At 42.3% G+C, this 26,356-nt stretch overlaps 1 protein-coding gene and 1 long non-coding RNA gene across 11 annotated transcripts in view; one reads left to right on the forward strand and one right to left on the reverse strand.

Annotated features, from left to right (window-relative positions):
* The window catches only part of nbeab (neurobeachin b), a 286,390-nt gene that overhangs the window by 151,941 nt on the left and 108,093 nt on the right, over positions 1–26,356 (reverse strand). For all 10 annotated transcript variants that reach the window (XM_032502122.1, XM_032502050.1, XM_032502085.1 and 7 more), the window contains exons 10-16: positions 20,569–20,766; positions 20,299–20,432; positions 16,539–16,647; positions 12,567–12,719; positions 10,971–11,139; positions 2,271–2,350; positions 384–446 (exon numbers count right to left, since the gene is read on the reverse strand). In XM_032502122.1, coding sequence (XP_032358013.1) covers positions 384–446; positions 2,271–2,350; positions 10,971–11,139; positions 12,567–12,719; positions 16,539–16,647; positions 20,299–20,432; positions 20,569–20,766 — 906 coding nt within the window. The remainder of the gene's footprint in view (positions 1–383; positions 447–2,270; positions 2,351–10,970; positions 11,140–12,566; positions 12,720–16,538; positions 16,648–20,298; positions 20,433–20,568; positions 20,767–26,356) is intronic.
* On the forward strand, positions 9–9,439 carry LOC116671642 (uncharacterized). The gene is made up of 3 exons (XR_004327314.1): positions 9–224; positions 9,068–9,072; positions 9,427–9,439. It is a non-coding gene; the product is annotated as an uncharacterized LOC116671642 (long non-coding RNA).

The following is a 26,356-nucleotide window of genomic DNA, read 5'->3' on the forward strand; positions in this document are numbered from 1 at the left end:
GTCCAATTCATGATTCTTCTTGTTGAGACGTGCCTTGTTACCTGCCCTTCCTCCATTTAGGAATCCTGTCCAGCTGTTCTGTGTTTTCGTGTTTTATTAAAAGGTGTTTGGGCTGATGCTATGGGGGGAAATTCTGTCAGAAATCCCATGTAACTTAAAGAAATGGGTGTACTTTATTGGGCTTTTTCATTCTGTTTAGAAAGGACTGAATGGAGTAATAAAACGTTGTGACAGAAACGATCCATTCACCTGGCTGGTCAGTTTAAATGCTGGGGGGGGGAATTAACTTCCTCGAGAATAAAGATGAAAGTTGACCTTGTAGCTCAATACAGCATGTGGGAATGAATGGACTTGGAGCACGGATGGACTACCATGTAAAGTACCTCATGCATTGTTAACAGATAGTTTAGGATGCTCTGCAGCTCATCTTCCTTCACACCCCGGTCCTGAAAAAAAGCACAAATAACTACATCAAATCAGATTAAGATTAAATGACGTACAAGGCAAATCATTGGAGAAAGGTCATTGCATTACAAAGCTAGAGCCAATTATTAGGCAAAAGCATCCTAGTCAGTTTCAGGGGGTTTAATTAAAATAACATAATAGGAAAGACTGGAGGAAGAAGCCAGAGGGCCCTAACTTGCACGTGCAAAGCCCGACTTACAGCGTCTTTGCTATTTTAAGACCGTCCAGTGCCCACGTTGTATAAATAGCAAATGCACCTGGGTCCACCTGTGCACCCATGGGTGTGCTGGTCTTACAGGGGTGTGTGTTCAGGTGCATTCTGGGCGTATTGCTATCTTGCGGAAGCAGGAAGTGATCGCGGCATTGACCAACAAAAACCTGATCTAAAGTCCGTAACGCAGCATTTCATTGTTATTTTTAGGCTTGTGCACACGCGCGCACACACACACACACACACACACACACAACACACACACACACACACACACACACACACACACACACACACACACACACCACACACACACACACACACACACACCACACACACACACACACACGCAAAAGATTACAACTAAAAATGTAACTGTGCAAATCTGACATTATAACAGCAATGATCTAAGGGCCAAAGGCGCCTGGCTGTTAAAGGGAATGGGAGATGACACTTGTTGATTGCATGTTACGCCCAAAACACACCTATGATCAATGAAGACACTCCGTACAACCCTTTAGGACCATGCGCCCGGCGCACGGATCCTTTTTTCCGCCATCAAACTAGCAAAAGTGGATTTGGACACACCCTAAACGCTACACTGCAAATTATTTGGTTCTAACCAAGATTTTGAAAAAAAAATTAAATTTAAAAGTGTTAGATAATTTGTCTTGTTTTAAGAGTGAATTTCTAATTTTAAGTCTGAAACTTTGAGTACCTTTTCCCTCAGATTTTGTGATTTATCTTGTTTTTAGACACCCCTTTTTTGCAATGTACTGCGCCATGCGCTTTACGCCGTGCTCTTGGATCGTTAAAAAAGGGCCCTAGCAGTGTGTCATTTATTATTGTTGTGCTTAGACTGATGCACATGTGATGAGAAAATATGTTGCTGCAATACAACGACTGAACAGCCAGATAACTCCTTTGGCCTGGTGACAGCTGCAGACACCAAGCCCTTTCCTGTCCAGTGTAAAAATCCCTCGTATTTCTGCCATGCCCTAAAGAACCCTGTTACAGAACCAGGCACGATCATTATCTGCAGAGACAAGGCATGCTGGGATGTGGGCAGCAGAACACAGACTGGTGCACTGTACAGTGTAAAACATAATCAGAGTTGTAATATGTAGTCCAGCACTCTAATATGTTCATCGTTGATAGGCTTATCATTTATTTCAAATGATAATCCAATTAATTTGGTCAGTAAAATGCCAAAAAACACAGAGTATTGTTTATACATTTTCCAAAAGTGACGGCTTAAAGGAGTATCTGATAACAACAAACCCAGCGTTAGCCAATTACAATTAATTCAAGCAAAGAAAGACACAATTTGTCTCATTTGAGAAGCTGGAACCAACACATGTTTGGTTTCTTTACTTGATAAATTACTAAAATGATTAAATAATTACCAAACTGAATAATGAATGCATACCATTTGTTCAGGCCAACTAGGTTTCTTCTGATTCCCCACATCTTTTTTTCTTTTGAAAGAAATATATAAATAGCACTGAATTCATGAAGGAGCAGAGCGGCTGAACGTTTTGAATAAATCCAGCCGTGTAAGGGGATGCGAGGCATGAAGACAGGTGGGACATACCTTCAGGATGAGTTGCTTGAGAAAGAGAAGCATGAATGCCCGCAGAGAAATGATTTCTTTCTGGGTCGGCCTTGGACCATCTGTAGTTGGGGAGAGAAAGTGAGGAGTAAGTGTTGGAAACAAATAAGATATCTCCCTGTTTTTCAGTCTCATTTATATGTTTCTACATTTTGTTTTTGGTTTATTTAGATGCTCTAAATTCAATGTTAGTTAATTAGTTCATGAAGAAACATTGAAACTAATGTGATGTCATGCTCCTTTGAGCTTTTGACAAAAAAAGCAGACAAAACAGTGTCACCTTCAGATACATCTGCGTCAATTCTATTCCATTTTATTTATAGTGTCAATTCATAACAAGAGTTATCTTGAGACACTTTACAGATAGAGTAGGTCTAGACCACATTCTATAATTTATAGGACCCAACAATTCTAGTAGTTCCCTACAGAGCAAGCAACAGTCTGACAGTGGCGAGGAAAAACTCCCTTTTAGGAAGAAAGCTGGGTCAGACCCAGGCTCTTTGGTAGGCGGTGTCTGACGGGGACGGTTGGGGGTGTAATGAATAGTGGCAATAACAGTCACAGTAAAAGATGACGCAACAGTGACTAAAAATAGTAGTTTGTAGTAGGTAATGGCATAGCAGGGCACTGCAGGGCGTTACAAGGCACAGCAGGACGTGTAGCAGCACCACGGCAACAGCATCACCAGCTCTGTACTGACTTACTGGATTCACCTTAAACAAATGCATCAAAGGTTTTACCAACAATCTACGGTAGAAAGGGCGTGTGGCAAAAAGAGCAAATCGCCAACTTTGTAAACAGAAAATAATTTGCACATTTATTCACATTTACAATATATATATATATATATATATATATATATATATATATATATATATATATATCATATGCTGTAAATAGCATGCTTTAACTTTAGGAGAAGTCACTCTGAGTATTCAACCCAAATGTGTACATCATTCATGCTGCATCCAAAGTCTGTGTGCATCCCTGGTAGCCTTGGTCATAGTGCCCAGGCAGCCAGCCCAAGGTTGCACCTGCCTAACACACTGGCCAACATCTCATTAAAACTACCCAGAATGCCTCTGCCGACTTAAGGTCACTTTGGTCCTCTGACGTTAGCCTCACAGTGCAATCAATCTCTGTCATCAACCTCATTCAACATCCGACGGGCCGAACGCTGTCAGCAGGTGTATGGACGTCGTGCAAATATACAAGAATGACGGGAATATCCCAGAAAGCATTGACTAACTGTCAGGGCTGCTGCTGTTGTATTGGCTGGGTTTTCACAATAATGACTTTTGACATGGTCAGATCTATTCAACATGCCCAGCTCTCCTGTTTTCAACTAAAAAGTGTTGGAGCGTACACGGAGTAAGCACACTAATGGGCTGCAGCAACAGGCAGATCAATACAACACAGAGCTATTTAGTCACACACACACACACACACACACACACACACACACACACACACACACACACACACACACACACACACACACACACACACACACACACACACACACACACACACACACACACACACACACACACACACCAGAAAATACAGGATATGGCATACATTACCACCTACAACAATACCAACACGAATCCCCTCGAGATTAGCAGCGCTCTCTCTCTCGCTGTAGCACAAAGGCTCCATTTTGGATGTGAAACCTGGCATATACTCATTCATTTCTAATTCACCGGGTGCAGTCAGCCAAGTATAAACACGCTGACAAAATCTTCGACATTTGCAGAGGTATTAAATGACAGTATCTAGGCCAAATACAAGAGCAAAAAGCCCTTTAGGGCCACTTTGCCCAGTGTCTTTCCTCAGCTCTCAGCACTGATAAACCCCCACCTCCACCTTGGCTGGACACATGTTCATTTGAAATGGGGACGGTGTCATGATGACAGACACAACGCCAGCAGACACCTTGCCATCGTGTTGCTCCAACAGCCAGTCAATCTAATCAATGATGAGGTTCCCTGAGGTTGCAGGAGGATGCCAAGAGCCGCTGCATCCTGACACGGATTAATAGAGCGAGAGAGGAAACCCCAGTGCAGGGACAGCGCCTGACATGGAAGGGATGATAAGAACATTATTACCGCAGCCACAGCATCCAAGTTATTCACAACCAATTATGCTCAGCGGCTCTGCACAGCTCTAGTTTCTCATTTACGTATTGCTTTACTTCCTGCATCCCAAGGGCACAAGGAGAAATAGATTAGTGAAAAACAATGTATGTCAATGTGATTAACACAGGAATTTTGGCTTATAACTGATGATAACAAAGTCACGGCATACACAATAGCATGCGTCCAGGATACTTGTGCAAACCTCTAAAAACAAAATGATGTTTTCACTCCCTCAGTGCTTTTAAATAAACAAAAGGCAGATAAAATACTCTCATGCAACAAGTATTTTTAATCACAGCAGCAATAATTGGTTTCCATAATTACTCTCAAGTTGTAACTAACGTATGTTTTGCCTGCTTAAACCGCTCTCTTTAGAGCATCTGGCACATGCTGACATTAAACTGCAATGACTAAACATGTAATAAGACACACACAGGGCAAACACAAGGGGAAAACATAACAATGTAATGGGTAGAGCCCCCATCTCTCTCCTAACGTTTCTAAATGTGTTAGTCTGAAGAAAGTCAGTGAAAGAAGAGCATGCATGTCAGAACCCGACCGATATATCGGTGGGCTGATATTATCTAAACCCGAATTATTGGTATTGGCATTTATAACGGCCCCCCCCAAAATAAATAAATAAATAAATAAATAAATATATATATATATATATATATATATGTAAATAAATATATATATATATATATGTAAATGTAAATGTAAATGTGCTGTATTTATATAGCAACTTAACAACTGCTCAAAGCGCTTTTACATCTACAGGAAACATTCACCATTCACACACATTCATACACTGTGGCCGGGGCTGCCGTACAAGGTGCCACCTGCTCATCAGATAAACATTCACACACATTCACACTCCGATGCGCAGCACCGGGGGCAACTCGGGGTTCAGTGTCTTGCCCAAGGACACTTCGACCATGACTGCAGGGGCGAGGATCGAACCACCAACCTTCCGATTGGCAGGCAACCGCTCTACCACCGAGCCACAGCCGCCCTCATTATATATATATATATATATATATATATATATACACAGTAATATATATATATATATATATATATATATATATATATATATATATATATAAAAAACAGACGGTCAACTATGTTATGAGTGTTGGAGTTACATAATCTGTCTACCAGAGGGCGCTCTACAACATCTCTGTTGGCAACACTTTTTGGTTATTGTGTTTCATATCTTAAGTTTGTATTTTTATACATTTTATTTTTTACAGAACTTTAATACATTTTTATGTGCTGCTGTTCTGTTGTGACAATAAAACAAATTATATTATTTCAGTGAGAACTCATAAATAACTAGAATTAACTAATGTTAGGGAAATCTGTTCATGTTTTGATATGCGTTTCTAGATTTTCTTTTTTATATACAGTGTATATCGGCTGGTATATCGAAATATCAAATTTTTAAATAACCAAATATTTTTTATCGGTATTGACCTTAAAAATCCTTTATTGGTCGGGCTTTAATGCATGTGCCAAACCGTTACCTGACTCCCTGTAATCATTCATTTATCCTACAGGAGATGTAAAGGCACACTCAAAAATCATCCATAAGCTCTGATCAGATCATTCCTCTGATGTCTGCCACTCTCTTGTAATGGGAACATGACAGAACCAGCTTGAAATGTGGGGACTGGCCAAAAAGTTCTGATGCTCATCTCATTACTCATTATTTAGTAAAACAGAGGCAGGGTAGAGACAGAGACAGAGACAAAGAAAAAGAGGGATAGAGATTGAGACGGATTATGTGTTGGCTTGTGGGTACATGCCAGACTGGGAGAAGTTGAGCAATGGCCATCTGTATGTGAGTGCCTGCAGTGATTCTGTGTATAAGTGGATGATACATGGCTTTAATTTGATGGCACTCTTTATTAAGACCTGAGGAAAAAAAGAGGAGGCACTTCCAGAGGCAAAACGAGTAGCTGGAAGGGCTCCGTTTTAAATGTGTTCTCTGTGTCCCTATAATTGAGCACTTCATTATCTGCTTGGCTCTCTCCCTCTCGGGATGCATCTTTGTTTGGTCATTTCTCAGTTTAGAAGGACAGAGAGGAAAAACTGACCTGCCAAATCAAGCACAGATCAGTGGGACCAGACCCACGTGGAAACTGATCCGCGCGCAGCAGGGAAGCGATCCATTTCAAGATACGTCTTCCACAGAATTCGAGCCATTTTCTCAGGCCATTACAATTTCCCAAGGCTTCAACAGCAATTAGCACCATATTCACTAGGGGTGCGATTCATGTATCTTAATTATTCAACTTTTGTTTTGGTTAAAGAAGGAAAAAAGAACATCGCAATACTCAATATCATCGAATCGCAATAAATTAAAATTGCAATGGAAATCCAACCGGCATCCATGTATCGTTGAAAGAATCAAATCGGGATTGTCCCTGCCCTAATATTTACAGTTGTGCTTAAGAGGGCTATGTTTGCGGAAGGCTTAACTAAAAAGCTCTGTATAAGAACGGGTAAAAGTAACAGATGGATGGTCCAGTATGTGTATATGTGCACCACTTTGCATTCAAAAAAACTATTAAAAGAGGCCAGCGTTGTTTCCATCAAAGCTTTTCCTCACACTCATGCAAAAACATTCACCGTTTTGTTGAGCAGTGAATGCTTTCTAAAGGTCCCATGACATGGTTCTCTTTGGATGCTTTTATATAGGCCTTAGTGGTCCCCTAATACTGTATCTGAAGTCTCTTTTATATAGACCTTAGTGGTCCCCTAATACTGTATCTGAAATATCTTTATATAGACCTTAGTGGTCCCCTAATACTGTATCTGAAGTCTCTTTTATATAGACCTTAGTGGTCCCCTAATACTGTATCTGAAGTCTCTTTCATATAGACCTTAGTGGTCCCCTAATACTGTATCTGAAATATCTTTATATAGACCTTAGTGGTCCCCTAATACTGAATCTGAAGTCTCTTTCATATAGACCTTAGTGGTCCCCTAATACCATATCTGAAGTCCCTTGGTGCAGAATTACAGCCACTAGAGCCAGTCCCACAATGAGCTTTCCTTAGTATGTGCCATTTGAGTATGTAGATTTTGAGGAGCAGAGACGGGAGAAGAGGCAAGGTGGTTATGACCTCATAAGGAGCAAGATTCCAGATCTGCCCATCTGAGCTTTAATTTCTCGGCTCGGTTTACACCTATCACCATTTCTAGCCACTGGGGGACCATAGGCAGGCTGGGGAAACTCATATTAATGTTAAAAAACCTCATAAAGTGAAATTTTCATGCCATGGGATCTATAATTGTGTAATTCTTTGCCATTAAAAAAAAACATGGTCTATAGATTTCTAGCCCACAACCACAGAGTGGTTTTGCTTCTCTAGAGTCATTCTGTACCCATCTTAAAGTTGTAATGATCCATCCTTGGATCTAACAGGTACAGAGTGTTATGGACTTTCTGCTCGAAGCTCCTTTGGAATGTCAGAGTTCTTCATCTTAAGTTCCCCTTTATACTTCTATAACACTAATCTCACATTGCCAGACCAGATCTCACAGTGCGAGGCAGCGCTACAGTATGGTCTGGCTACACCACTGATCTCTTCTGGGATGCGGGAAAAGACACACTGGCTTGTTTGTTTGTTTTACTTTAAACCAATCACAACTGTCTGGATGGAGCAATGGTGTCCCTGCAAAATAGATAGCGAAGGTTGCCAAAGGGGAGGGACATCTGGATGTCAGGCTGTCAGGACACCTTTTGAAGGGACCTCATTTCTTGCAGTCACTATGCAAAAATGATAACCATAGGTGAGCATGGTAGATACGACAGGTAAGGTAACTCAAGAGCTTTTCCTCAACCTCTGCTCATTCTTCAACATGGGAGTTCAAAGTCTGCATTTACTGCTAACCAATGAACCTGTGGATGTCATGGTGCTCACTCACAAATAGAACAGACCTCACAAACCGATCTCCTCTCGCAACCCAGAGGTGGCAGCATGCTGTTTTTCTGTTTTCCTGCCTTCGCCTGGCACCCAACACAAACATCTACACCTATCTTTGCAGATGGTAGGCCCACATATTGTGACAGGTGGGACTCTCCCGTATTGCATCAACAAAAGGAAAAACTACAGTGAGCACCAGCCTGTTGTCATTATTTTATGTGTTTTTACAACCCCTGTTGACATCTGACGCTAACGGATCAGAAAACTACTTGTGATGTTCCTATATAATGCAGTCCTATACTGCAGTTCTTGAGGCTACACAGAAACAGATATTCCAAAAAGTGATTCCGACGAATCTATTATTCAACAGCAACAAAAAACCTACTGAGATTGTCCAAGAGACGTTCCTCGGATGCCCAAGCTAAATATACTTTTTTGCGACCAAATGTTTTATTTATTTATTATTTATTTTTGGGGCTTTTTCCCTTTATTTCCGAGTGACAGTGGATAGACAGGAAAGATGGGAGAGATGGGGGTTGACACGCAGCAAAGGGCCAAAGGCTGGATTTGAACCCGGCCCGCTGCAAAGGACTCAGCCTACATGGGGCGCACACTCTTACTGGGTGAGCTAGAGGTCACGTGACCAAATGTTTTTATGTAAAGATAACAAAATATTACAAACAATATGCTGAGACATGAGAATGTGTCCCAGGACCAAAAAGAAACAGAAAAAAACAGAGAAAGGAAAGACTGGAAGGAGGGAAACTTAATAAAAACATAACAGTAAGTCCACAGCTTACAATTAATACATAAAGAAACAGACACACACACACACACACACACACACACACACACACACACACACACACACACACACACACACACACACACACACACACACACACACATAAGATAAGGACCAAAACACATGCGCAAGTAGAGGTAAGAAGGCTGTGTGTCTACAGCATGGACTTCAAGGAGTCAGCAATGTTGAACCAAGTGTCTGGGGCTCCATTCATGCAAGCTGTAGAGAACTCCATATACACAACATCCAAAAAGGAAAGGGTCCATGTACGAATAGACACATCATAAGGCGCTTTCCAATGGGTCATTCTCTTAGCAATGACAATAGCAGGTACAGTAACGTTAATCAGAGCAGATATATTGGATGCAATATTGTTCCAGAACTGACCAACAGGAGAGCACTCCCAGAACATGTGAAGATAAGTGCACCAAGCCTTAAGTGGGCAGAAAGTGCAAAAAGGGCTGTTAATTACCTTCAGCATGTGGCCAGGTTGGCTAAGGTGGTAGAGCAGGTGCACATGTGCTTGGAGGTTTATGCCTCTCCCCTTTCTCACTTAGCCGTCTTGTCCATTTAAGGCGGAAAAGCCCCCAAAAAATAATCTAAAAAATTACCTTCACCATGTGGTGCACTTTGCCCTATGAATGCAATTGTAGTGAATCTGTTGGTTGGTCTGGATTGCGTGATACTTCTGGGACCAAGCTAAACATACTTAATTGTCTAAGAACATCAGCTTGGGATAGGTTGAACTTTCATTACTTATTAAGTATTCCAAAGTTGCCTTTCACAGCATAAAAAATATAAGGAACATGGGACTGTGTAAGTAGATGGGATAGGGAACTACCTAAAATGAGGAAAAATATTAGACTAAGGGGCCCTGATTTACAATAGTGTGTGCCCATATGGTCCCATTTAACCTCTCCCATCTAAGTCTAGAAGTCACTGACCACTTTTAGCAGAAAATCAATTAGGATCACTCCTACTGTAGCTCTAGTAGATCAAGAATGTAGGCCAAGTGCCTTGATGGGGCATATAAATAGGGCTTAAATGCTGCTACATTGAGCCAACTTGAAGATTGTTTTAATCCTGCAGTGTTAATAAATGTGATGTTCACTTGAGATGGGAATTATTAGTGGCGCTGACGCAAAGAAAACCCCTTTTTTGGATTACATCAGTGTCAGAGTACAAGCTCTCACCTTCTGGGAGTAGATGTCATTAGGCCTTGGCGCAGCATACTCTAAGCTCTCAGTGCCATTATAAAAACAACCCCTGTAGTACGGCACAGATAGTTTTGGAAAAGAATAATGGAGAGTAAAAAGGAAATGACAGTTCAAGGACACTTTCCCTCCCAGCACAGCCGGCTTTGTGACGTTCTGTTGTTTAGTAGAGAGAGGATGCCAGTCGTGCTACTGGCCCAGGTTTCACAGGCCTGACACCCACACCAAGCACCCTAGCGCAATCACAGTATTGATGTGGCGTGTCTGCCTCACTGTCAGCTCCAGTGATGGCCATGGACCTAACAGCTGACAGGCAAGATGAGTCATTTCAAATGTGGGGGAGCTGCTGCCATTTCGGGAAGACACTTTGATAGCAGGCTTGCGACTGCACACAATGATTGTGATTGGTTCACTCCCAATGATTTCCTTTCCAAAACACTGAGCTTCACTGGGATGAGCCTTAAGATAGATGGGAACATTTATATAACCCCCCCTCCAATCGGATCATATTCGACAGCCACAAAACAAGGCAAATAAACTTAAGGTAGCTTGACTTATGCTTAAGGATTTCAAAATATGCTCACCGAGACCCTTTGGTGAGATGCCGCTGCTGTCTGCAGGGTTGACGGCCCAGTGGTAGTACTTTAGCGTATGCATGAGCTGAAGCACTGTGCCCACTCGCCGAATTGTGTTGTAGATGGTTGCCGTGCCGATGAACTCCGCAGAAAGGTATGTGTACAGAGATAGCTGTACCTGGAGTGGGAAAACATGCATACATGTATTCATGTTATTACGTGCTCGGTGTGATGAATCCCCTAAACCTTATACATGATTAGACCCGATTGCACCAGCTGAGCCTATTATCCTTGCAGGTGTATGATAGGGATGGCTACTGACCCCGTAATACTCTATTTCCTAATTGTCTCAGCTCCACTCTGTTTAGTGATGATTAGCATGTCCTCTGTAATTAGCAACAGACCTGACAAGAATCCTTAATCCCACCCCAGTCATTCCAGCTATAAATGCTGAGGGCTTTTTCCCATATATCATTATCATTATAGGTTATTAACAAGTCAGATGTGAGTCATGACAAAAGGCGGCAGCGTGGTTACGATGTGAGCATGATGTAAAGTGGTTTGAGGCTACTGGAATTAAACACTGGAGATAAGTCAACACCACGCTCTTGGTAATGTAATTTCCCTGAGAACGGAAAAGAAAAATGCATTTACAAAATCTTATTTGTCTACAAGGACAAGGTCAGCAGGCCCATGTTATTAATGCATATTGCATGTTCCTGTCATTCACACAGCTGGCTCCCAGTACTCGGTGCAGCTTGGGGATAGGGACAGAGGAAATGTGGACTTTGTGACATGTCCTAAGGGAGAGAGCCAGTGTAGCACTCTGTGCTGGTGTAGCTAAAATTGCTCTAACCTACTTCATTACCTCGCTGTTTGTCTCATTTCTTCACCCTCTTTCACTGTGCTCTATTGTGGAGGAGTGTCGCAGGCAAGCCTCCGGACACTTTTGCATTTATTTCCTCTGCTTATTATTCATGGCTTGGCCCACCAGCAGCATTCCTGAGGCAAATGTATTTGCCACACAAACTCAGCTCCTTTGATACCTCATCCCCCTTTTTTCATGGGTCATTATTTTTAAAAAAAGGGGGGGGGGGTCTGGAACATTTAATAAACTTGGTTAGGTTGACGACAGGAAAGTGGAAGCAACTGCTGAACTGTGCAACCATGTAATGTCTTATAAATGTAAGAATATATCAGGTGCATGCGCTCCACTCCACTCCTCAGACACTTGCCAATGGTTTGGTCAGTGTCAGCTGGGCCCCAAATACAAAACTCATCAGGTGAAACTGGACAATATTCTTTAATTTGACAGCTCAACCAAGTCAACAAAGTTTTGCATCTCATTAATATGAGACACATATTGGAAGAAAAGTTTTCAATTTGCAATCATATTTTACTACTACTTTGTCGTATTACTACCTACAAAAAACTGTCGCCCGTGTGATACATACTGGGCGATATGCAACATTCCCAGACCTATTTCCTTTGAAACCTACACAAATGTTTCAATATTCGTCTTTACTGAAGCAAAGATGATGCAAAGGATTACTGAAGTCGTCTACACCTGTCCTTTCATGGGCTGAGTGACCTGCAGGAGCTCACCTTGGCGGGGGTGTGGATCCAGATGGCAGCATTGAACAGGATGTGGTCACACAGCTGCCTCAGCAGCGGTGCCCCATGTGTCAGCCCGTCCAGATACTTTGCAAAGGAGAGGAACTGCTCTAGTACAGCCCTGGTGATGTGTCCACGGGATGACTGGAGGAAGAAGCACAAAGACATAATAATAATAAATAAGACAGTAAATAATAATAATGTCGCCAAGCCTATCCTGCTGTAAGCGTGCATTTATCCTTCCTGATACTGACTGCATTATGGAGAGCAACACCATACAGAAACTGTTTATAATGTCTCATTTGCAGAAGCCATCAGTTGAAAACACCTAAATGTCACAAAAAAAGAAACCATGTCTGTAACTCTGTCATAAAGATTGGCTGATTTTGGGTTGAGTGACAGGTAGAAGCATTTGCTAGTAGTTGTTTGGCAGCCTAATATGATTCAAATTTTAGCATTGGTTTCAAATTGAAAGTATATACAGTAATTATTTCCAACCAAGGAGGTTGTGTTTTTGGTTTGGTTTGTCTTGTTTATTTGTTAGCGGGAATACAGAAAAACTACTAGCCCGATTTTCATGAAACTTGGTGGGAGGGTGTAGAATAGGCCAAGAAAGAACCCATTACATATTGAAGCGGATCCGAATCATACGGCAGATAGACAAATTATTTTTCACTTTCGTTAACGGTCCCATGACACGGTGCTCTTTGGATGCTTTTATATAGGCCTTAGTGGTCCCCTAATACTGTATCGAAAGTCTCTTTTATATAGACCTTAGTGGTCCCCTAATACTGTATCTGAAGTCTCTTTTATATAGACCTTAGTGGTCCTTTAATACTGTATCTGAAGTCCCTTGATGCAGAATTACAGCCACTAGAGCCAGTCCCACAATGAGCTTTCCTTATTTCTGAGCCATTTCTGAGTCTTTAGTTTTTGAGGAGGGGGGGGGGGGGGGGCAAGGTGGAGGCGGGGGGTGTGGCCTTGACCAAATGCAACTTTGCTTGTTTGAAAGCCATGATGTCTCTCTCTAATGGGTGGGCCAAATTCTCTGGGCAGGCAAAGCAGAGAAAGGGGAGGTAACCTTGCCCCTTATGACCTCATAAGGGGAAAGATTCCAGATCGGCCCATCTGAGCTTTAATTTTCGCAAAGGCAGAGCAGGATACCCAGGGGTCGGTTTCCACCTATCACCATTTCTAGCCACTGGGGCACCATAAAAAGGCTGGGGGAACGCATATAAATGTTTAAAAAAAAAACTCATAAAGTGAAATTGTCATGCCATGGGACCTTTAAATTAGGAATTTTCTATTCTCTCCTCTGATTGACACCCCGTCCTACATGAAACAATGGCAGCTGTGAGAAAGAGCTCTACTCTTGCCAGCCTATAATGAGTCCTAGAGAGTTTTATTCTTTCCTTTACTAACGACTGCACCTTTAAGTGCAACAGGAGGAGGTAGAGGTGCAGAAGACGAGACCAGTTGCAGCCATTGTTTCTGCAAATGAGCTTTTCACACTTGCCCTTGTTTCATTAGAGAGTTGTCAGCTTCTGCAGCTCATAAAGTAAAATTGTCATGCCATGGAACCTTTAACAATGAAAGCTAAGGCATTCATGTGGTGTCTGGGAAAATTCCCACTGCATTAACATTGTGGGATTGGACATGCCTTGATGTAGGTCTGCACTCTCCTAGTGTCCTACTAGTTTGACATGAAAGTCAGTATTGAAGTATAAAGTATTCATTGTGTTGTTAATATTGTGCATGTATTTTGGTTAATAAAAAAGCATTTGAATAATTTAGTTGCTCCAAAGTGTTGTCAATTCCATTGTACATAGACCCAGTTAAAGGATTATTTGGTTTGTATGTTCTACTTATGTTCTGTGGCAGTTGGCTAGCATGCTGGCGTAGGTGATGAATCGATCTACTTAGTCGTTTTGTCAAGTTACTGAATCTAAGAAAAAATGTTTAAACAAAATTAGAGCAAGTTGTAGAAGCTTGACTTTGCAGAGAATTTCACTTTGACAAATATTGTTACCATTGCTGTCTGGCACCTGTTCTCTGCCCAGGTGGGGACTTGGTGAGGGCAGGAGAAAGGGAAAAATGAAGGCACAGGGAGAAGGGAAGGTGTGGCATAAACAGATCATGAACAGATGGTGTGATATGTGGAAGTGTGAAATCTGGCAGCGGGAAGGAAGCAAGAAAAAAAAATAAAAAATAGAAATCGGAGCCCTCAGGTGCCGACTCTGCCTGGCTGTTAGTTAACAGCAGCTGAAGCCAGCAGGCAGGCAAGTCACTGAGTGACAAAGTGGAGTCATTTCTCAGTGCTCTAAAAGAGCCAGCACTCTGGGGAGGCTGGCAAGCTGCTAGATCTGCATCACAAAATGGGTAAATAAAGATTGATGCGGAAAGAAGGAATCCAAGGGGGGAAAGGGGAAGAGGAGTAGTCTTGTGGTGTTCTACCTTGAGCTCTGTTTATTTCAAAGACTATCTGCTACAGGCAACGGAAGATCAGACTGTTGACAGGGCTTGGAGAGTGCAGACAAAATACAGTGCACCTTGATAGTGGCGAGGGTGAAAGAAGTTTCAAAAGCAGACGGTCTTTTCCGTTAAAAACCTGTCAAAACTGTATATCAGTGTATCATTTCCCATTCATTATTTATATAGTTGGTGATATATATATTTTTTAAGTGTTCAAAGTGAAAACAAATGACACTGTGAGGAGTCTGTCTCTTCCCAGACAATTGGACCGCGTGTATTGGGATCCCTAATAAAATGTTGACCTCCTGACAGGCAGAGCCCATCCATCAGGGCACGTTCTGACCAGAAAACAGTTATCTGGCGATTTCCTGCAAGGTTGTGCAGCGATGGGAGTGCCACTGAAAGAACCCAGTTTGTGTGACATCCTGTTGTGTTCTTTAACCCCCCCACCATTGTAGCACAAGTAGACTTTATATACACACACACACACACACACACACACACACACCACACACACACACACACACACACACACACACACACACACACACACACACACACACACACACACACACACACACACACACACACACACACACAGTAACAGGTCAAAAGTTTGGGTTCACTTAGACATTTCCATTGCACTCCATTATAGACAGAATACCAGCTGAGATCAGTTGCATTGTTTTTTTAACCAAAGCAGTAGTTTTCAGATTACATTATGTGCTTACATAATTGCAAAAATGATTCTTCAATGTTTTTCTAGTTAGGTTTTAAAAATGATATCAGAATAGTGAACAGAATGTGCCTTTGGAACATTGGAGAAATACTTGCTGACAATGGGCAATGTAGGTATTGCATTAAAGATCAGCTCGCAACTCAGATCAGCTGGTATTCTGTCTATAATGTAAGTAAATAAATTTGTAAGTGACCCCAAATTTTTGACCGGTTTTGTGAGTGTGTGTATATATTAAATGTAAATGTAAATGTGCTGTATTTATATAGCGCTTTTCCAGTCTTAACAACTGCTCAAAGCGCTTTTACATCTACAGGAACCATTCACCATTCACACACATTCATACACTGTGGCCGGGGCTGCCGTACAAGGTGCCACCTGCTCATCAGATATACATTCATACACACTCACACTCCGATGCGCAGCACCGGGGGCAACTCGGGGTTCAATGTCTTGCCCAAGGACACTTCGACAATGACTGCAGGGGCAGGGATCGAACCACCAACCTTCCGATTGGCAGGCAACCGCTCTACCACTGAGCCACAGCCGCCCCTTATTATTATTACTGTTTTTAATAAATTGAAAAAAACTAATTACAAACAACTTACACATAACTGAAATTGTTCTTTTTATATGATTTCACGTGATGAATAAATGAATAGTGCTGAAATTGTTTAATTTAGAAATAGCAGTTTCCTTAGAACTTACTCACTGGGGTTTGAAAATAGGTATTATATGTTGATGCTCTAGCGTACCTTCTCCAGCAGGTATCCAATCACCAAAAAGCCCTTTCCTCCCAGCATCTGCTCCTGCATGGCCACAGAGCTTTTCAGCAGCTCAACTAGAAAGGCTAGGAGAGTGGCACTGCAAAACAAGAAGACATCACATCTCACACAGGGATATAATACACATCTATTCATGTGTCAACAGGTGGCAAAGCACTTATTCTATAAACTACAACAGCATGAGGAGCAGTGTGGCCGAGCGGGGGGGAGGAGGAGGAAACAAGGTCATTTTCAGAGAATGTCAGCAATCAGCCGGGAACTGTAGCTGACCACTTTCATGTCTCTCTTCAGAAGAAAGCCCGGGCACGCCGGGCTCTCTAGGGACAGAGTGGACTGGGTGGCGAGTTGTAACAGAGTGTGCATGTGCATATGTGTGCGAGGCGGCGAAAAGGGCTTGACTGGGGCAAGGCACAGCACCAAAGACATTTTTCTTTTTTGTCAGGGGCTTTTCAGTTGAAGCCTTTGGCTGAGTGACAGTGGTGCTTGGTGACACTTCTTAATCGGCTTTCCCTCACATCCTCTAGTGGCCTGCGCTCTAGCGCAACAATCAAAAGGACACAATCACTCCAGTGCAGGCTTGCCCATAGATGATGCACACACACTACAGGCATACAAACTCATATAATTTAATGTGAACATCGCTCTTCACTCTGCGTCTGGTTGTCTACCTTGTCAGTTTGCAGATTCTCCTTCATCACAGCCGGTCTAACTTAGCTAAAACTGAGCCAAGGGGAAAACATACTGACGTTGGTGACAGTCAAGTCGGTGAGCTCCTGGTTTAGCCTCGGATCCGTCACTGCAAGCTCCCTTCCAATTTGGCAGAGCAGTAGTGACGCTGTTTGGAATTCCAAGTGGAACTGAGTAACATGAAATTAGATGTTTATTTAAAAGGAATGTTTTTTAAATCAATGTTCCAGGGTGCTGTTGAGAAGAGCCGCAGCAGATCCACGTGCATTAGAGAGTTAATTGTTGCAGAAGCTTTGAACTGGTCGACTCCGCAGGCTTTACAAGGACTCAATCTAAAAGCCAAGGCAAGGACAAAGCCAGTATTGAGAAGAGCGTCACACTGTGAGGGAAAGACCCTCGACATGCAGCAGAGAGAGCAGAGAGGAGAGGAACAGAGGCAGTGAGCTTTGGGCATCAGGGGTTTGTGCTGCTGTGTGGCCACTATCTGGCAATGCTGTCGTTGAACTAACACAGGATTAGAGCAGAGCTCAGACTCCATTCAGGGCACAGAGGGGAAGCTTTGGACTGGCCAGCTCTGGATGACGGGGATGAGGAGTCTGAACCAGAGAGTAGAGATAATCATGAAATGCTGCCTTTGCTCTGCTCACCCTTTGCCTGTGTATGTCTAGAATTTGGCTTGCAGATTAGTCTAAAAAAAGACAGTTATCCTTGCCCAATCTGCAACCCTGCTGTATCCATTGACAACACATTTCTCTGCTGGACAAATTCACCTCCCTGGGGTCCACAGTCTCAAACACCATTAACCTTGATGCAGAGCTTGACATGCGCATTGGGAAGGCATCATCAATGTTTGGCAAATAGAGCAAGCGTTTGGCACAGCAAGAACCTCTCCTTGCTCCTCAAAGTCTGTGTATACCATACATGTGTACTTAGCACCTTACTATACGCAAGTGAGACATACCATGACAACATACCGCAGGAACCAACATCGCCTCAACGCTTTCCATTTTCGCTGCCTTCGTTCCATACTGGGTGTATGCTGGAAGGCCCATGCGCCAAACTCTGTCATACTTGAGAAAACTGGCTCCAGTGACATTTCTGCTGCATTCGTGTGGTGTCGGAATAATTGGAAAAATGACATCCCGACTTGGAAAATTCACACTGCATTAACATTGTGATGTAGGGCATGCCTTGGTAGAGCTCTGCGCTCTCAGAGTGTCTTTCTAGTAACAAATTTATTAGTATCGCTGTACATGTTGACCAAAATACATTACATAAGCAAAAATAATAAAGTAATACCGAAACACTCATATCACCATACTGTTCGTCCATCAGGCACACCATTTAATTCTGGACGTTGAGACTTTATCACCAAGATGTTGCTTCCTGTGCTCTGATTTTACTGCCTGTATGTACAACACAATAAGAAATCCAGTGCCAAAACAAGGGAAAATAGATTTTTATAAGACAAAAAGATTGTAGTAAAAACTATTCAAATTTGAATGACTATTTTAAAAAATTTAAATCATGACCCATCCTTACTAATAATACAGATAAATACATATTAATATAAAAATCTACCCTTGTGCAACTTTAAAAAATAGTTTATATATTTTAAGGCTTTTTCTCTCCATCGGTCAAAAACACTAGCCTGGTTCTACCAGAATCTGGTACATTAGCCCGGTTCTACCAGAATCTGGTACATTATCCTGGTCCTATCAGACTCTAGTACATTCTCATGGTTCTACCAGACTCTGGTACGTTAGCCTGGTCCTACCAGACTCTGGTACGTTAGCCTGGTCCTACCAGACTCTGTTACGTTATCCTGGTCCTACCAGACTCTGGTCCGTTAGCCCGGTCCTACTAAACTCTGGTCCGTTAGCCCGGTCCTACCAGACTCAGGCTTTTTCTCTCCATCGGTCAAAAATACTAGCCTGGTTCTACCAGAATCTGGTACATTATCCCGGTTCTACCAGAATCTGGTACATTATCCTGGTCCTATCAGACTCTAGTACATTCTCATGGTTCTACCAGACTCTGGTACGTTAGCCTGGTCCTACCAGACTCTGGTACGTTAGCCTGGTCCTACCAGACTCTGGTACGTTATCCTGGTCCTACCAGACTCTGGTACGTTAGCCTGGTCCTACCAAACTCTGGTACATTACCCCAGTCCTACCAGACTCTGGTACATTACCCCGGTCCTACCAGACTCTGGTACATTACCCCGGTCCTGCCAGACTCTAGTACATTAGCCCGGTCCTACCAGACTCTGGCCCATTAGCCTGGTCCTACCAGACTCTGGTTCATTAGCCTGGTCCTACCAGACTCTGGTTCATTAGCACGGTCCGACCAGACTCTGGTCCATTAGCCTGGTCCACCAGACTCTGGTACGTTTCATTTGTACAGTGAAAGTGTTCCTTGAAGGCGGGTCCTCTGTTGAAGTTTAAAACTATTGGATCTGCCCAGAGCCACTCTGGATCTGCCATAACCAATCGCTAACGATTGGTCGTGACTTTGGCTTAGCATCGCTAGCGTTCGCCTTACTAACTCCTTCACCACTGATGGAGCGAGCTGGAAAATCAAACTTTCCCCAAACCCCGTGGGGAGGAGGGCCACAACATCATGGCCACCAACAGAACTCAGCACTGATTGTTCTTGCTCGGGCTTTAACTTCTGATTATTAGGCAGCGTTGCTACAACGGACCGAATGGCTTCGCTCGCATGTTTCTCCGCAGCCATTATGGCTAGCACGCAACCTCAACGTCATTGTTCTCACCCACTCCCTCTGTTCGCTGACTGGACCGGTAAAGATTTGACCGGAGAAAACCCAAGTATAGACTGCAATCCCAGACGTAGTACTGAAGGAAAACGAAAATTGAGTGGAAGTTTGTAGGAGGGCGGAGGCTGGCTACGTAAACACAGCCTCATATACAAATTCTAAAAGGGCACAGGATCAAAACGTCAACTCCAAACTGAGCTTCTGTCACTTAAAAATTAAGTTGTTTAATCAACTCAGATTTCCGACAACATTTCTAGCCCTTACCAAACAGTGGGTTCCACCTGGCTGTCGTTCAGCTGATGGTAGTCCAGCTGAGCGAAGAGCGGGAAGAGCACCTGGATCCCACCAATGGAATGGATGGCACTGTGGATGGAGTGAGTCACTGTGGCTTTCACATCCTGTGAGGACAAAATAAACCAATTAAAACAGACCTTTTTTTAATGACTTTTAAAAATGAGGGCAACAGAAAAGAATGAATATCTGGGATAGTGACACTAACCAAGTTAAGAGTTGGCTTTGAGTAGAGCAACTGACCTGTAGCATAAGGGCGTGCGGTGAGTGCACAAAGATGGAGGCGTTTTCTTTGGGTGAGGACTCCAGGCAGAGCTGGGCGTCAGTGGCCTTGGCGTTATAGGTGAAGGCGATGGAGCTGGCCAACTTACCGTCGTACAACACCTGCTTGTGATGCTCCGCTAAGTGGATATCACTCTCTGACTTGAACTTAAATGTGCTCTGGAGAAAAAGAAAAGAAAAAAAAGAGAAAGAGAGCGAGTTTACAGGGGGAGAATACGTGAGAGATAAAGTGAGGGTGATAGATTTAGTAGCTCCTTCCTGCACATGCACCTTATCAGTATCTCTCAGGTGTTTTCTTTTAATTATAACTTGATTAAAAAATATCCATTCAAGAATGAATACAAAAAAAAGTGATTAAAAGCTATCCTTTTCAACTCTATCGTTCTGTAATGCTGCAATCAACAACACAAAGCAATTGTGTATTTACTTTTTCAGGATGTAAATTTATCTCAACACAATTAACAACAACGCACAATTTGGGTCAGGGCAATATTAATTGTGTGGTGAAATTAAGCTGCAGGCTGTATGGTGCTAAGGAAAGCTTAATTCAAGGTGAAAGACAAAATAAGAAAGTAGTTACAAGGCATAAATGAGAAATAAAATGTAAAAATATTGCAGTGCAAACATTTTGATGCTTTAATCATTAAGTCTCAAAGGGGGCATACTATGGGGGGGGGGGGGGAGGGGAATTGAGTCTTAGATGCATCCCAGTTCTCTCTAGAATGATTTGGCACTTGATTCGGATATGTTAATAATTGATTATCTTTTTCTTTTTTTAAATGTGTTGATTTTTTTTTTTTTTTAAGTTACTGTCTCCAGACATTTACAAATCAGAAAAACAGAGTGACTGAAAGAGGATGGGATGACTGAGCCTCTGACACGGAAGATCAGTGTGAGAGAAGGCGATTTTCACAAGCATGTTTAAGGCTTCATATTTTTTTAAATCACGCAATGGCTGCATCAATAATCAGTTTAGAATCCAATCGAAAGGTGCCCAGAGATTCCCAGTCCTAGGACATACAGTATGACGTTATGGATGGTTTCATTGTGATTTACTTTAAATATTAAAGCCGGAGCCTTTTTTTTTATCTGCGTGGGAACATTGTTTGTTATTCTACTGTAGTAATACTGCAGAGTACTATGATGAGGGGCTGGTGAGAGGAATCATAGTTTCTTTGATGATACCACAGATGACTATTTATCTGCATTCATTTAACCCAGTTAATTACTCTAGCCCGTTTTGGAGCATTCTCAAGTCACTGCTAAATCCCCATCAACTCACACTGGAAATGAAAAAAATTCTACAGAGTGTGTGCCACACATTAAGGTGTGTGCCAATGCATAGGTTTTTTCCCCCATTTCTCTCCATCTCATCTAGGTTCCTTCGGTTCAAATATGCTTTGCACTCATGGAACTGGTGCAAATATGAGATGTTCATTCAGTAAACACCTTCAAATCAAAGCCAGCACTGTGCAATTTAGCTTTGAGTTACTGTGTCACTTCACATCCAAAGTAATCAGGCTCCGAGTCCAACCATTGTGCAAATGCTTGCTGAGATCACAATATAGACTCAGTGTTTATTTGTCGGATTTATTTATAGAATTTCAGCCCACCTCCCTCATACCAGAGAGAGAGAAACTAGAACTAAATTACACCAAGCTGAGATACATCTATACTCCTCAAGAGGAAAATCTATATATGCTGTTCTTTTTTATTAATTTGTCATCAACACTGAAAAACTTACAGTGGTGACAATGGTAATAATTACAGTGACAAATAAATACTTAATATGGATCAATCATGCGCCTTATTTATATTTTTTAAGTGTCATATGATATGTGTCTCAAGATGTCATTATGTCTTAAGACATATGATATGAAGCCAGCCCTTTGATGGCTGTGTAAAAAGAACAGGAGGTTCCATCAGTGTGTGGGTCAGCAACACATCCATTACAGTGGACATAAACACTGCAGTGCCCTGCTACACCCTGCTACATCCTGCTATGCCCTACAGTGCACTGCTACGTCCTGTTACGCCCTACTATGTCCTGCTACGCCATATAGTGCCCTGCTACATCTTGCTATGCCATGCTACGCCCTGCTACGCGCTACAGTGCCCTGCTACGTCCTACTATGCCCTGCAGTGCCCTGCTACGCCCTGCAGTGCCCTGCTATGTCCTGCAGTACCCTGCTCTGTCCTGTTATGCTCTACAGTGCCTTGATTTGTCCTGCTGTGCCCTACAGTGCCTTGCTACATCCTGCTATGCTCGGCAGTGCCCTGCTACACCATGAACTACTACAACTACTATTTCTAGTCATAGTTCCATATCTTTATTGTAGCTATTATTGCCACTGTTCACCACACCCCCAGCCGGCACCGTCAGACACCGCCTACCGAGAGCCTGGGTCGGTCCGAGGTCTCACTAAATGCTTGCTCTCCGTTTGCTCTCTGCCCTCCGTTCATGACTTCTGCTCTTCCAGAGTCAGGAGACGGGAAGGAAACATCACTGCAGGCCCATCTCACCCTGGATACAACCTGTTCCAGCCTCTCCCCTCTGGTTCTGGTAGCACTGCACGCCAAAACCCACAGACTCAGGAACAGTTTCTACCCACAAGCCATCACTCTGATGAACAGCTGACTTCTTACCCTCAGTGTCAGGTTCAATTCTGTGCAATAACCCAGTAACACTGTCTCTAAACAGCACCTGTTTACTGGTTCCACTTATTAATCCACTTATTTAGTATTTATTCATCATTCTCATATCTCACTTATTATTTATTATTTACTCATCATTCTCATATCTCAATTATTATTTATTCATCATTCTCATTCCCTATTCCAGAACTGTTCATATTGTTCATATTGTAATATAATAACATACTACTATTTATTCCTGAATCCTTTGCACTATGCTCCACATTTAAATAATACCTATCACAATTCCTTCCTGCATACTTAGCACTCTTCATTGCACTCATTGCACTATTGCCTCTATATTGTTTCTGTTTAGAGTATGTATATATTAGTGTGTATTTATTGTTTGGTTGTCTTGCATGTGTAAGCGCATTGTGAGCAACAATGTTCCAAAGAAAAATTCCTCGTATGTGTCCTCATGCCTGGCAAATAAAGCTGATTCTGATTGCTCTTGGGGGAATTACTGGAATTGTTGGGTCTTTGTAAATTATAGAGTGTGGTCTGGACCTACTGTAGTGCCTTGAGATAGCTCGTTATGATTTGATAGTATAAATAAAACGAAATTGAATAAACAGCTGATTGGGTAACAGACTAGTCTTAATTCACGCAATCAAGTAGCTGCTGAAGATGACCTGAGTTAATCTGTCAATGCAGTCTGAATGTTGATGAGTGAGAGAAATATTTTCCCTTCCCTCTCTGATTCATGAACAGCAAGCGGACGCTGATAAGATAAACAGAGACAGAAAGAGTTGAAGATTTGAAATGAGGAAACAAACCATCTGGTCCTAGAGAGACTGTAGATAAATACAGTATGTTATGCAACACATGCCAACAGGGTTCATGCACCCACCTAAAAGGCATCTAAATCTGGGTTGCTTGTTTTCAGTAAGGGAGTGAATGGCTAAAAACAAAAGTTGAGCTGACTCAGGTTGTCAATTGTACAGTGATTCTGTATTCTATTCTGAGCACTTGTAAAGTGCATAATTTTAAGTAGGTGGCAACAGAGATGGCCAGTGCTACTCACTGGGTTTGAGAGTTTGGGGGATGGATTATTATTGCTAATCATTTTACAGTCTAACAGTCTATAATAAGTGTTCTTCTCTCAGAACCTTGTGGTCCCAGAAATCAATCGTACTATTGCTTGCCAGGCTAAGGTGGGTGTGGCTTACCTGCGTCACAGAGCTGTAGGAGTTTACAAAAGAAGTCGAGGAGACTGGGGCGACGAGTCGGACAGGAGAGACATGTTTCTGATGGCAGAATCATTCACTGCAAATTAACTGTCAACAGAGCATTAAGGCTAATCAGCGCCGGATCAAGAAAGGACTAAGGTGGTCGACAGTAAGCGAAGCGGCGCTGGGGCTATGACGAAGCAGGCCCTTCTACCTTTACCTTTCAGCCTGGCGGCCTAGCGCTTAGCTCTGTCATTTCATATGCACGGGCTGCCAAAGAACTGGAAGTCCTAGACAAATAGCGATCGTATCAAGTTTTCCGAGGACTGTGGTTATGCCGTGACAGATATATCACTCAGATATTAGTACTAAAATGAGCATCTTAAGTTGGCCAGTTGGTTCACATTCAGCTTAGAATGTATAGAAAGTCTAAGCACTGAAACATGTTAAGCATTTGAAGGTTGTTGTGAAAAAAATGCAGATTCTTTATGATAAGGAAGTGAACTGTAGTGTGGTAACATGTTTGTGGACTTGCGGTATATTTCACATTATTTGGCATCGATGTTTAGCCCCAATGTGATGTTTCAATGTGATGTTTTAATGTGATGTTTTGGGCAACATGGTGGGGGCAACATGGTGGCCAATGGTTAGCCCAGTGGCTAACCATTACAGCAAGAAGGTTCTGGGTTTGAATCCAGGTCGTGCTGGCCCTTCTGTGTGGAGTTTGTATGTTCTCTCCACGTTTGCGTGGGTTTCCTCCGGGTGCACCGGTGTCCCTCCACCATCAAAAAACATGTATTGGGTTCTCCAGCTAGGCACTGGCTGAGATCTGGAGTTGGTCCCCGGGCGCTGTGATTGGCTGCCCAGTCCCTTGAGGGATGGCTTAAATGCAGAGAATAAATTTTGCTACATGTATGTATGTGTATGTGACAATAAAGTACCTTTGCCTTACCTTCGCAGTTTGCATTATTTGGGAGGATGTTAATTATGGCGCTGTGAGGTATAACGTTTCATATATTTACTCTTATGGCCCCACAGAGCCTGCACACACAGAGTTAAGAACTGTTATCATGATTCAGCAACTGTTAAGCGAGTCCTTTCTTTTTTAGTACCTCAATATTTGGTCTGTACAGTATGGTCAAGTTATTAACTTAAAAGTAAAACATTCTTGATGTTTTTCGTCATATTGAAATCGCCTGTTTACACCGATTGTATATCAAACAATGAAACAAAGCTGCTATCGTATGCTAATAGATAAAGGAGTCATAATAACATATTACATGCTTTGAATTCCATTTATATAGCTATGCAGTGTTCCAAGCAGCCTGGATGTGACGCAGAACTATCATTATAACCACCAGAGACTTGAGACTAGACTTGGACTCGAGCTCAAACACTTGTGAGCATCTCAACGGCAAGCTTTAGAGGAAACAACAACAAAGTATTTGATACTATTCTTCATATTTTACCTTCTACGCATATTGCACGAAACCACATTTAGCTGCTTGTGTTGAAGCAGGTTCAAATCTTAATATGGTACATTTTTGCATCCTCTTAAACTTTATCCTCTGGTTTTCAGATTTTACTTTGAGCTTGTGAATCATTTTTCCAAATGCAATTGGTCAAAGTCCGTGTATATTTTACTGGCGCTACATCTGTTGCCTGGCAGCATCATTCTAGCAGGGGTTTTATGGGAAAGTTCCAAAAACTGTGAAGGTTGAGCCCACATTTAATGGCATATCTTTTTCCAGTCAGATGATAAAAAAGGCATAAGAGGTATTCTGTTGATCTGCTACTATATGATCACACTGCAGCAAGCATGCATCTCATCATGTAGTCTCTAACATCCTTCAGAAAGAAGTTTCTACTCATGAAACCCAAGTGAC

This window comes from Etheostoma spectabile, chromosome 3, assembly GCF_008692095.1.
Source record: "Etheostoma spectabile isolate EspeVRDwgs_2016 chromosome 3, UIUC_Espe_1.0, whole genome shotgun sequence".
Classification (NCBI taxonomy): Eukaryota; Metazoa; Chordata; class Actinopteri; order Perciformes; family Percidae; genus Etheostoma; species Etheostoma spectabile.